Source organism: Agrilus planipennis, unplaced genomic scaffold, assembly GCF_000699045.2.
Source record: "Agrilus planipennis isolate EAB-ADULT unplaced genomic scaffold, Apla_2.0 scaffold128, whole genome shotgun sequence".
Classification (NCBI taxonomy): Eukaryota; Metazoa; Arthropoda; class Insecta; order Coleoptera; family Buprestidae; genus Agrilus; species Agrilus planipennis.
This window is the reverse complement of record NW_020438862.1, coordinates 243,750-258,053: the sequence shown is the minus strand read 5'-3', so window position 1 is coordinate 258,053 and position 14,304 is coordinate 243,750. Positions and strand designations below refer to the sequence as shown.

General features: G+C 33.1%; 2 protein-coding genes across 4 annotated transcripts in view; both read right to left on the bottom strand.

The window, feature by feature from the left end:
* The window catches only part of LOC108738090 (alpha-methylacyl-CoA racemase), a 47,185-nt gene extending 38,719 nt beyond the window's left edge, over positions 1-8,466 (bottom strand). For all 3 annotated transcript variants that reach the window (XM_025973674.1, XM_025973681.1, XM_025973684.1), the window contains exon 1: positions 8,340-8,466. The gene's annotated coding sequence lies outside the window, so the exon portion shown is untranslated. The remainder of the gene's footprint in view (positions 1-8,339) is intronic.
* Positions 8,467-9,620: 1,154 nt separating this feature from the next.
* LOC108738143 (katanin p80 WD40 repeat-containing subunit B1) overlaps positions 9,621-14,304 on the bottom strand; it is an 8,723-nt gene continuing 4,039 nt past the window's right edge. Inside the window, exon 8 of the mRNA XM_018471404.1 lies at positions 9,621-10,606. Coding sequence (XP_018326906.1) covers positions 10,351-10,606 — 256 coding nt within the window. The 3' untranslated portion in view covers positions 9,621-10,350. The remainder of the gene's footprint in view (positions 10,607-14,304) is intronic.

The window sequence follows — 14,304 nt, the reverse complement described above, 5'->3', positions numbered from 1 at the left end:
CCTTTCCCTAAACGCCCAAAATTAGCGGCACATGTTCGCATTAAAATGAATTATAGCAATAGCGATAAAGTTACGGGTAATTTTGTGATTTACAACAAAAAAAAAAGAACAATTGCTACGAATGTTATCAAACAAGCGTGATTTTCTTTATGGATGTGAAAATTTCAATCAGATAGCTGAATTAATACAATTGCATTTATTGGACTTTATTATTTATATGAAAAGTTGACTAAAATTACTTCGAATATTCTTACACTATGTCGTATTTTTCAAAAGATGATGCCGTCCATTGCTCTAAAAACTATCCTAAACAAATTTAACTTTCAAAATCTTTTGAACAAAGAGCAAGACCCCTCAAAAACTTTAAATTGGCATTTATTGGACTTTATTATTTATATGAATAGATGGCTGAANGATGATGTTTGGTTCTTAATTCGCTTGTACTTCACATAAATCTGAAAATATTATTATTTAGTGTTAATTTTAAATCTTTATTAGCCATTTCTTAGAAAAAAGGTCTTGTAAGGGTTTCCTGAAGTGTAAAAAGAAAAGTGATTGGGGAAACTCCTGTAGAATTAGTTTCTTTTGTTCGAGAAAATTCAATTTAGGTCAATTGGATTTTGTTTGAATGCCCATGTTATTTAACAAACCAAAAAGTGCAGGTAAGTATTATTGACACAGTATATGGCTGTTAGTTCCAGCAGTATCTGCTATAACGTCCCTACGAACGGGTAGGTATATTTTACAACTGAATGACGTTACAACATAATTAAACTGGCGTGATTTTTCCGAAACATTAACCCGGCACAATGACCTGAAAGGGTTGCTGCCCTTTTCGTTAAATAAATAAATGAATTTAAAACCAGTCAGTTAGAAAAATGAGTAGTGAAGTGTACAAAATCCCACTTTTCAAATTTAACCATGGCCTTTTCTTGTTGCGTTTTACGGTTGTACGTTAATTTTAATAAACCAAAGAAGGAAAAGGAAACAAATTGGTTTACAACAGGCACGTATCTACAACTCATAGAAAAAGTAATATAACAATAACGGAAATGCAGCACTTACTAAGTGTATTAGAAGTACTAGCAACTGTTCTACTGTTCTACTAAAAATCATCAATATAAATATGTACAGTGGATTTCATTTATTAAGACCTTGGTTATAGCGACCATTCTGTTATAGCGGCATTCAATCTAAGTCATTTAAATTTCAAGTATTTCAGTACAAATTTCATGCGGCTATAGCGGTTTCGGATGTAACGCCGAGTTCGAGTGTAGCAACTGTTTTTAATGAATCATTTGTAAGAAATTCCTATAAATCCCAGATGCAGATAATAGCGACCGAAAACACAATAAGCTTTTTATCTTTTGTTTACATCAACACAGACAACTGTTAAAGAAAAGGCTTTGTCTGTAATAACTTCCGGATATAACGACGTTATTGCAGTAGTCCATTCATCGTCGTTATACCCGAAATCCACTGTATTTGATAATAATTCGTAACTAGCGTTTGCGTAGGTTGCAAATCTATGTATCATCATATACTAAATAAAAGGTCCTGGCATATTCTACGTTCATTAAAAAGGAGTGCGGGGTGATTGGTCTTTTTGCGAAAAAGAAAATTTGAAATTCTAAACTGTAGGTATCACACGTTGTTGTTTTCGTATGAGTTCTCTTTACCTTATTCTGTATGTTACATACATTGCATAGGACGCCGTCGCGGAAAAATTGGATGAAGAATAAATCACTGATGAGTGAGAAAAACACCCAAACAAAATTCACAAAGCTTTTATCTTAATAGGAAGAAGATAAACGTTTTTAATGAATTATCAACATCCGCTTCGGTTCCATTACTATAGAATTTATTGCTGAGTCTAGTCTCTAGAGGAACTTGTCAAAACAGCGTTTTCACAAAATCCATTAGTTAAAAATAGGAGCTGAAAGATTAACGTTGACTAGATGTAACGTTAAGTATTCCTTAAATTTAAACATTTCTCTAACAGTCGACGGTAACTTTTGAAGCTACACTGTAAATCTTAAGCGAACGACAAAAATGAACGATTTATTAATTTTCGGCGTTTGTACCTATAACTAGTCTAAAATTACTGAAACATGAAAAAACAGCTTATTTGTGAAAGTCCGTTATTTTCTAATTTTATTCTTTTATACGTACACTAAAATATTGATATGGCAAGGGAAGAAAAAGTAGGTAAAGAGCGAATATAAAGATAGGAGACGAAAAGTTAGAAGAAGTGGCTGATTTTAGATACCTAGGAAGTCAGATAAGTGAGGATGGAAGGAGTAGTAGGGATATAAAGCAGGGGATAGCGCAGGGTCGTGTCGCCTTTAATAAAAAGAAGTCACTTCTATGCTCGCGAACGGTTAAATTAGAGATTCGAAAAAGGTTGTTAAGGGTGTATGTTTGGAGCACGACGTTGTACGGGTGCGAAACATGGACGGTGGGAACGGCGGAAAAGAAAAGGTTAGAAGCGTTCGAAATGTGGTGTTATAGGCGGATGATGAGGATATCGTGGGTAGAAAAGGTTAGAAATGAAGAGGTATTGGAAAGAATAGGAGAACAGAGGACTCTATGGAAGTTAATAAGAAATAGGCGAGATAGGTTGGTAGGACACCTTCTTAGGCATGAAGGTCTAGTCAGAGACATATTAGAGGCAGAAACGGGAGTTAGGACGGGTAGAGGTAGACCTAGATTAGATTACTGTTCGCAGATGGTTAAGGATGTGGGTTGTTCCAGTTTTAGGGAAATGCGAAGTTTAGCTCAGGATAGGAAAGAGTGGAGGTACGTGTCCAACCAGTTTTAGGACTGATGACCTTATGATGATGATGATACGTACACTGAACTATTAATTATTTAAAATTTTATTTATTATTATTTCTAATCTGATGCGTGATAAAGATTTCGATAAAACTGGAGGTCCTTTCGATCTATGTAATGCAAAAATGCATAAAGGTATAGTGAATGATAGACGTTGAATAGAAGTAAACGCCCCTATTAACTGGCAGAATTATTCATAGCTGTCGTTAGACATTCATGTCCAAAACGAAAGCTATTATCATGCACGTGACCACCCAGAGTGGCACGTGCGTCATCAGGATAATCTCAGGTTAATTGGGTCCTGGCAAGGATAATCTCTACACAAAAAATTAAACGTCACATCAAAAGACTGCTTAATTAAAATCCGTAACCAAACTGGTAGAAAATACGATTCCTGACACCGAAAACTTTCATCAAGGATCAAGGACCTAATAGTTGCTTATTAATAAAATCGTAGCGGACTATCAACTGTTGAAGATAACATATGTTAAAACTTATTCATTATCCTCAGATAATATAATAAGTTCTGAAATACGGAGTTTAGGAATTATAAAAAAATCAGTTTTTAAATATGATTCTAAAATGGAGAGTTCTTAGTTTCAATTTGATTTGATTAGTTTACTTTGTAAAGATTTTTCGATGCGTTAAATTATACCTATTTAAGTAAGAAAGTGTTTGATTGAAACGTTTGGGTATTCTTTTTTACTGTAAAATAGCGTTCTACTCCGACGGATTACGATTTTCATTTGTAATCTGTCTTTAAAAACTTATTTAGCGATCCCTAAACTACTCGGATGACATAGCATTAGAATCCATTAAAAATATATGACACCGAATTTTATCCGGAAATGGGACAATGGTGTTTTCAAACAGGCAATAGAAGATTAAGAAATATGTCTAAACACCTTTTGTAGATCGTTCCTGGCTTAAAATATATTTCCAAAAGTTTTTCTTAAATTACTGCATTACAATTCTGTTTCGGTTATTGTACAATTATTGTTAACAATTCAAAAAAGGGAAACACTGTAGTAGCTTTAACGCTGATGACGATTTATTTAACTTTAGTCGTTTCTGCACCGATTTATTATTACTATTACTACTAAGGGTAGTGATAATATCATTATTTAATGCATCAGTTTGCGATAGAGGCGTGTGCCTACGATCGGCGAAGTTTTAACATAACAAAAAACTGGCCGGCACATTAAAAACACTGGAAGGGTAGAAAATCGGTACAACATGCGATAATCCTTTGATAATCAAGTGTGCGTGGCCAATCGATCATTTTTTATTTTCGGGTAAAATTGACGTATCATTGCTGGTGAACGAAAACTTTTTTAATAATAAAGCGACCAGGGGATATATTTTTGTACATGGGGGTCTTGCTTGATACTGACTGAACAACCGGTCCGATAACAAGATTAAAAAAGAAATACTGCATTTTAAGTGGGCGAAGCAGAGGTGTGCCTAAGCTGGGGGTTAGGCTAGGATAGATGTATACATTGCAGACAAAGTTTTACTAGGCACACTGATTGCAAGGATGAGTATTGGGTACAAGCATCATCATCATAAGGTCGTCATTCCTAAGACTGGTTGGACATGTACCTCCACTCTTTCCTATCCTGAGCTAAACTTCGCATTTCCCTAAAACTAGAACAACCCACATCCTTAACTATTTGTGAACAGTAATCTAATCTAGGTCTACCTATACCCCTCCTCACTCCTGTTTCTGCCTCTAATATGTCTCTGACAAGACCTTCATGCCTGAGAAGGTGTCCTACCAACCTATCTCGCCTATTTTTTATTGACTTCCATAGAGTTCTCTGTTCTCCTATTCTTTCTAATACCTCTTCATTTCTAACCTTTTCTACCCACGTTATCCTCATCATTGACCTATAACACCACATTTCGAAGGCTTCTAACCTTTTTCTTTTCCGCCGCGCCCACTGTCCATGTTTCTCACCCGTACAACACCGCGGTCCAAACATACACCTTTAACAACCTATTTCGAATTTCTAAATTAACCGTTCACGAGCATAGAAGTGACTTCTTTTTATTAAAGGCGACACGACCCTGCGCTATCCTCTGCTTTATATCCTTACTACTCCTTCCTTCTTGACTAATCTGACTTCCTAGATATCTAAAATCAGCCACTTCTTCTAATTTTTCGTCTCCTATCTTTATATTCGCTTTTTCCCTACTCTTTCTTCCCTTGCATACCAGTATATTAGTTTTACTTGCTTCCATTTTATTTAAAGATATCTCTAGGTCGTCCTTGCTAGATGCTAATACTAGGTACAATATGGAAAGGATTTTTGTAAAGTATAATTCCATTTGATCATTCGTTAAAAATGTATTTTCATTAATGATTTTTTCCTGTTTTTACTGAAAACGCCTAATTCAAAAGTTTGTAGCTGCTGCTTTCTTGTACGAAACCATTGTTCGAATACATCGTGTATTATTACGTATATTTTTGTGCCTGTGTGCTGTGTCAGTTCTTTTACCCTGTAGATATAGGACACAGGGTCTGACTGGCAAGGGTTACATTGGTATTAATATAATCGAAATAATCTGAACGACAAACAGTTTAGTACAGACTATAACTGTGGATTTGAATAGCGACGGGAACCTCTCTCTGCAACCTTATATTCTTTCATTATTTATTCAGAATTTAATCATTGCTATTCATTGATAAGCATACGGATCGGGTTTTTGACCATGGGCAAAAAATAGAATTTTAAATCCATCAGTTGAAACTTTGAGCTTTCAAGATACGTTCTTTATTTGTAAAAATTAGAAAATCAAATTGCTACGCTCTAATATTGTTTAGATGTTGAAGCTTTATCCAAAAACAGTCACTAAAAAAAGTTCAAGTTCGTGCTAACACAGTCACTGAAATGTTCAAGTTCGTAAATACAAAGTTCCGTTAGTACAAAATGAATTCGTATGTCTCTAAATCCGGCTCGAAGGACCAACTATAGTAAATAGCCAATTTTAGGTAATATAGATATTCGAAAATGTTTTTATAATAGACAACAAGATCCAAAATCAAATATATTTTCAAATAGGGCTTCCTTTGTTTATTATAAGTCTACAAATTTTGCATTTGAGCAGCTTGGTAAATCTGGCAGATTTTATTATTGTGCTTTTATACACAATAATTAATTCTAGACAAAAATTAACATGTCAAATAGCTGCTTATCAATTTTCATTTGACGTTTATGTAAGTCGTTATCAATACTAAATCTGCAGTACGAGTTATTATAATCCTTCGCGTTAAAACATCGAATGCATATGCAAACGCAGGTGCAGAGATTAATATATAAATTCGTATTAAGCAAATCAGGCGACGCATTGTAAAGTTAATCCTTTGGTCACACATGGAATAGGGTTATATGCAAATGATATGCGAAAAATAATAATCGCATTCGAGCCATTCATTATTGTATTGTTGGTTAACCAACGAAATTTTCTACAGTACTAACTTACGACATAAATTAATTTTAACTACAATTAGGCGGCAATGCCTAATTAATAAATTTTATTCAAAATATTAACACAAATGACCCGTTTCTTTCATCTATTTGACAAAAACCAACACGTTTTAATTATAGTACAGTGTCTCTTCTGATTAATCCAAATTACACCCTGAAACCTCTTATAACTTTCCCTTCAAAAAAGTCTGTCGAAAAACTGAATAAGAAGCGATTTATTCAGATTTTGTTCGTCCCTTGCAGTAGCTATTATATGCAAATGATAATAAAATTTTACTACCGTATGGCAATATTGAAACACATGCACAAACTACATAGAAGTTAACGAATGTAAATCGCTATATCAGTGCATAATTAACATGTTACACCCTTTTCTATTATCTGGCTTAGGTGACAAGTGCATTTGCATTTCTCCTTCAATTTGTAATTGATAAGGGGTAGAAGGATCTACGTTCATTCATTCATTAAAACGGCAGATGTTTTAAACTGTTTAAGGGATAAACGCTCGAAGACATACGTATCTACCTAATATATTTTAATGACAAGAAAGACGCCAAATTTAAAAATTTGTAAAATAAAATAAAAATATAAAAGTGCTTTCGTCTTTTATTTATCTAATTGTTACCCTAAAACTCAAAAATAATTAAACAGATTTTAATACGACTTTTACGTAATATAGGTGTATACTACTATACATTATGTTCGAATGGTCGAGTTCAAGAGTCAGGATAATCAGAATCCAGAATGTTTATTTTACTGGAAAAACAATTCCTAAGCTTTCTTAGTGTTTATGAAGCAAGAATTGTAATTCAAACACACGAAAACAAACGTCAAAGGTTCTGTACAAATAATTTTACTATTATGGTTTTCGTTGTATGAATTATTGTTCGGTGTGGCGTACCATGAATTTTATATTGTAACGTGTGCAAGGGGCCGTTAAACGGCATTTCTAGGTTCTTGCGGTTTAAAACTCGTAATGCCGATAATGGCTGCAATAATAATTTGGCAATAAAAATATAATCGCGCCGATCGTCGGAGAAATCTCTTCCAGGTCTGCGGTTGCAGCAGGAGAATGAAATAAGCACTTACTATACATACAAGTGTAACGGCACGGTCATCTTGAACATGCAAAAAGAAGTTAACAACATAAATAAAAAAAAAGGCAGAAGTAAATTACCCTGCAAGAACGTGAAACAATACAATCCGGCCGCGAACGATTCGACTTAAACAAAGGAGATTGTTCAGTGAAGCGGATTATATAAAAATCATCTTATTGCCATCATCAGGATCGTTTTTATTTTGTTTTTTTCTTTCTCTCTGTTGCGTACCTACGATCTTCTGTTGATGATGATGAAGAAAGATCGTCTGAATGAAACTTCTTGTTGATGTCCAAGATTCGGTCACACTTGCTGTGTGCTGTTCTATTAATTTTGTGAAGCAGTCAATCACCTGTTTCGTTAACGTATTTTCACTTAGGATTCGGCTTTTTTTACTTCAACTGGACCGTCTGTTTCGCACTTTTTTACCAATTTTTATTATAAAACAGCCAACCGGAAAGAATCGACCGTTACTTGTTCGCGAAGCGACAAACACTCTACATGTCCGTTTTTGTCTCTTGTTTTCGAAATCGGAAAACTCAATAATTAATTTAATTTACAATCTGGAAAGTATTTCTAACAGTTTTTTTTGCCCTCCTCTCCAATTTCTAACCTTTTACCATCTAAAGTATTTTTAACATCCTCCGATAACACCACACCTCAAACACCACTAACATCAAAAAGATTTCTTTTTGTTAAAAGCGACCTTTTTATTACATATCTAAATTTGTATGATTCCGTAAATATCATTAATTGGCGCCTTCTTCTAATTATCAAATTAAAAATAATGACAATCTTAAATATAATCCATACATTTATACAAAACTGTATTTATTTACATAAGAAAATTTCTTTACGTAAGTATATGTTCCATTGAAACATTTTACTATTTAAAAAAATTGTATTCAAAACTTACCTTTTCGTTATTTCCTTCAATGATTTAAACGCCATAGATAGTCTTTTGTCTTCATTAAAAACACCATTTCAATTACCACCTAACACAACACAAAACAACACGTCAAGATGTAGCAAAGAACTCAACGAAGATGAATCATTTCAATAATGCAACGACGAATGTTTTTCTTACAAATCGTATGCAAGGTGACCCCCAATATCAAAAAAAAGATAGTGGATTGTACAGGAATCGTTTAAAAAGATACTGAACTTGAAACTGGTCACAATTTATTTTGTACTTTAGCAAAAACTTTTTAAAACAGAACAAACAAAAAGTAAAATGAATATTAACAAAAAAAAATGATATGTGGACTTTGTTAGGTGACTAATATAACATAAAACACTTTACTTTACGTTATTAGCAACAAAATAATTTACATAAAAAAATTACAATTACAAAACAACCTGATGGTTTAAATTTCTCGAACGATCCCTGTAGATTCATTTAAACAAGTTTAGAATATTGATGTATGTACCTATAGAAAGGATAATATTTAAGAAAATCACCGTTTTTATGTTAATGAATAAAGTTTATTTTCAAATTACAGAGTTATACTTAATTTAAAGTCTCCGAAACAAAAATGCACAAAAACAAAAGGATGGCACATAATAAATGCTTTTTTATGGGGGAGATGGAGGCAAGATGTAAACTTTTCAAACACAAACAACATAATAAACATATACAATAGAGGTATTACCTATGTATACACAGAAATGCAAATATGTAGTTTCAATAAAAATCATTTTCTAATAAGTTAATATTTATATTGTTTTCAATATCAGTACGTTTAATTAAAAAGTAAAAGAATAGTAATTATTAATGATATTTATAAATTTCGACAAAAGTCCTACTTCACTCTTCGTTTTTTTTTTAAGTACAACGCATAGTAATGTGTAATTTGCGAAGTAAATAAATAAAAATATTAACACATATGCAATACATTTTTTTCATTATCGAACAACCCTGTTTTTTAACGTATATAAAGTCTCAAAAAAAAAACACCAAAATGCAACTTTCTGATTGATACGATATCAGTAGCGTTTGAAAAGTATTTTAAAATACGTACAACATCAAGTTTGCTTTGCAAAAATAGACAAATTCCTTTTCCATTTACAGTATTTTACCCTATGACACATTTCGATGGTATTAAAAAATATTGGCGATTGATATTACTTTAAGAACTAATAAATGTCAAACGAACCTTACAATTATTTTTAGTTTTAATTTAATTTTGTATGTTACTTATTATATTAACATTGGACGGAATTGACTATACAGTCTATTTTCAAGCGAGTGATTACATTTTGCAACATTACCAATCGTTTTAATTTCTTATTTATATATATCTATATTCAAACCAAGCAAGCGTACTATACCTATCTAAAGTATATATATGTATATACAGGGTGGAGAGCTATATCGAATCTCACTAATTTCACCCTCGAGTTTCTTTGGAAAATTTAAAAATGCAAAACTAAAATCACCCTGCATCTGTACTAGGTAATGTAACAAAATAATAATAATTTTTTTAAATTGCTATTTAATTAGATAAGTGTTTGAAACTATTTTATCATGTACATGACGTGCACACACATACGTAAGAATTGGGTTGTGTTGTTTCTACGAAAATAACAGGTGCCACGGAAAAATGAAAGAAAACGAAATCACGCATCAAATACTCACACAAGTCATAAATACTTTTGCAATAACAATTCTTCTAATAACGAAGTCTGAAAAATATCACACATTTGGGGGAAAAACGCATTAATTCTAATACCTAATTATTATTATTATTGTATTATAAACAACTGTTATAATCCAATGGAGTCAAAATAAAGTTAGTTATTATTCTAATTATTTGTAGAAAAAGGTGTACAAAAATCGTATCGATGTGTGTTTGCTACAGTTAATACTTACCTAACACTAGTAATATTACAACAAACGTTAAAAAAAAAAGAAAAGGGAAATCAGTTTAGTCTAAAACGTCTTGCATCAATGTCTCTATCTCTTTACACTGATTGCCCAGTTTCCCGGGCAACGTTTGTTTCTTTAATAAAACAGGTCTAATATTGACAAGACTGTCGTAGCAATTTATACACTTTTTGTACCGTTCTTCCCTGGATAAATCCACTCCGAAACTCCCCGCCGGTGATTGCATAGTTGACTTAATAATCGATCCAAAATGTCTTAACACTAACTTTAGAGTATTGCACGCCGTTGTCATATACCTGAGCGACAAAAAAATGATTCTCAAAAACAATAAAAAAAAAGAACAAAATACGTATTGTATATGGTATGGTTAAAGTCTTTATTTGGATAGTTCATAAACTAACTGGTTACTAATAGTAACTACGTAAGATATTTATTGGTAAGTTCCCCTGTTTATTATTTTGGTCTGCATAACATTTCCAAAGCACTTTTCAAACTAGCCCAAAATTTTGGATATTGTGCATAGTTTTCTTATAGAACAAACACAACAAGCGCCAAAGTATTTCCAATCTTCATGGTTTTCTTGTAGTTTAGTTTGTACTTTGCCTATAAGTTTTGGCCAGTTTGCAAACTAACCAAAGATTATTTCCTACATTATCCGGCTAGTTCACAAGCTAGTCATATAAATACATAAACCGTTTTTGTATATACGTCACAATTTGTTTAAATCTTTGTATGACCTGTCAACTTTCTCTTGCTCTATAAAACATTGCAAAGTTATTGTGCGAATGCATTTACATACTTAGATACGGTAGTTCAAGGGTAGCCCACCCGGGCAGTTTAGATAGGGTCACTGTTATTTCTCACAATAAACCAAACCCGGTAACGCAAAGGGTTGTCCGTATCAAATTCGAAATATTTATCGTCAAATTACGGACGGAATGCCCAACGCGTGCCCATAACGTCGATGAATACTAAATGAACTAACTGACCATGGTAATATTTATTATTTGTAATTTATGTGCAAAATAAATCAACAATAAATAATGTCCTAGCAGTCAACTTCTTACTGTTACTGTATCATTAGGTAGTACCAACGGTATTGTTTTAGACGATTAATTGTTACGATTATTACAATATTTCAAATTGGTACCATTTTTAGGCACTCTCAGAATTTTATCTATTTTAACCGTTTAAAATCGTTACTATTGTATACTTTTGACTGTCAAATCATTGTCATACGCTATTATTCGTTGTTTGCATATTATTATTTACGCTTATTGAGTATCGCATTATTCAAATGATGAAGAGCTTCTTCATGTCAAGCGTAGTGAAGTGTTTTGATGTGAGCAACCCAACACCGTGCATCAAAGTCTTCTTCTACCCTCCCTCCCCTTACTGCCAGTAGGGGTTACCTATACTTGTAGGTACACGTATGTATGACAGATAAAAAGGGGCCGACGGTACCGTCGCCGACCCTTGGGCCCTTCAAAGCGACAGTAGCAGCTATAGCAGCTGTCAGTCAGCAGAAGGTACCCGTATTTAAGCGTCTTCGATGTCTTTCAGAAGTGTGCTAATTATCCGATAATTCGATAGGAGATTGACACCGAAGGTTCGCTTGCTTATACATACCGAATCGGAAACAGGAAGTTTAAAAAATCTTAGTATTTTTCACGGTTTCTTCTTGTCTTATAAGAGAATGATGAAAATATTCTAGTAAAATGAGAAATGGGATGGTAGAACACCTTCTGAGATATTAAGGGCGAATAGGTCTTTCGGCAAACAGAATCTTTTTAAATCATCATAAGGTCATCAGTCCTAAGACTGGCTGGACACGTACCTCCACTCTTTCCTATCCTGAGCTAAACTTCGTATATCCCTAAAACTAGAACAACCCACATCCTTAACTATTTGCGAACAGTAATTTAATCTAGAAGAAGTGGATTAGATTACTGCTCGTAAATAGTCAAGGATGTGGGACTAGTTTTAAGGAAATGCGAAGATTAACTCAGGATAGAAAAGATCAGAGGTGCGTGTCTAACCAGTCTTAGGACTGACGACCTTATGATGATGATGAAAGATTGAACGAACATCCTTTCTCAGGGACCCTAAAAGCGATGGTGGCCGTTGGCTAGTGCCTATTTTGCCATCTCCTTCGAATAAGATTATGTTACTAATTCAGAATCTCCCGCTGAAGTTCCTCGTCAGGGGGTTCAATAAAAGAAAAGAAAAAAATAACGTAACATTTTTTCTTCGCTCTTCTTTCTTTTTTTTCGGGTTCTCAATTTTGTATATGTAATATGAATTGAGAAAAGACCTGGGGATCGTCACCCTCCCACGATTATACGGTTCGCCGCCCGAGGAGGGCAATTATACGCATAGTGACTGGCCGGGACCNTTTAAATAACAATTATAAGAAAATTGTCTGAATTGTCTTTTTATGGTAATGGTGAAAATGTATCTGTTGAAGACTTTGTGACTTTCAATATTCTTCTTTAAATTACATTTGAATTAAAAGTAGTTTCTTCCATTGAGTTTTATGATAAGTTCTTTTTATTGTTAGGTAGTTACGTTACATGTACACTACCGTACGTTACGTTATTTTATACAATTTCCTAGTCAGGGGGCTTCAATAAAAGAAAAGAAAAAAATAACGTAACATTTTTTCTTCGCTCTTCTTTCTTTTTTTTTTTCGGGTTCTCAATTTTGTATATGTAATACGAATTGAGAAAAGACCTGGGGATCGTCACCCTCCCACGATTATACGGTTCGCCGCCCGAGGAGGGCAATTATACGCATAGTGACTGGCCGGGACCGTTGTCGTCTACTTGTTTGCCTTTACCGACCTAGCAATAATAAGAAGGTGTACCGTAACGAATACAAGGACGATCGAACCCGGTTTACATGGTTTATACCACCTTCATTCACGAGGACTTATTGGCTTACGTCCAACTTGTTTAGACGTTTAGAATAGACTCACGATCAATCAATAAAATTTAATATTGGTGGTAATATCAATAATACTCAACAATAAATAGATGTTTGTTAAAATAATTCTTAACAATAAATAAATCGTCCGTAATTAGGTACTTTACTTCAACAGTAACTGAAGTATGTATTGGAAAGAGTGCTTTTCACAATGCTTGCTCTAATTATAATTATAAGGGTTCAAAAACAGAAAAAAAAGGGAACCAGATACCTATATGTATAGTTTCGTAATTAACGAAGACAACAGGGTGGGACTGTTGTTTTACGTTGTATCAATTTACTTGTCAGAAAAGCGTCAGCTGTGCGACTGAAGTCAAAAAATTTACCGGAAAACAATCATTTATACACTAACAAACCGGAAATCGATAATTATCAAAGAAACACAATATGTTAAAAACAATTTAAAACTTTTAAACATACTAGTAACTAGTGAGCTACACATGCAGAACAAAAAAATCAAAGTACTTTAATGTTTCATTAACATATTTCGATCTACCTTAAATATAAAAATGTTTTAGTTATTATGTCTTGGACCTGCGAACAATTACTTAATTTACCTCTACGGGGTACATTTTTGTAACCCTTTCTGATGAATAAATTCAATTTTAAACTTTATTTTAATAAAAAAATTAATAGGTACCCTAAACTTTGGTTCAAACATAAAAATTTATAGAAATTAAAGTTGAAAGTGTAGCACAATCGGCTTTTAGTCGGGAATAAATTGATATATATTACGTTTTTACGATATCTTAAAATACAAAAGGTATTATGCCCCTATAATGAATTTTAAACAGATACTTTACATAAAATTATATTTGAAATTTTGATAAAACATAAAAAATGCGTTCATGATATGGACTAATGTTTAAAGACGTTGTGGTGCCATCTGTATTACAAATTAAAGAAGCAGACGAATTAGAAAACACAACAGTCTTATTGTGCCATCTATCTGCTTGTAATAAAATTAAGAGCTAAATTTTTAAATAAAAAATTTTAATTAAAAATTTAG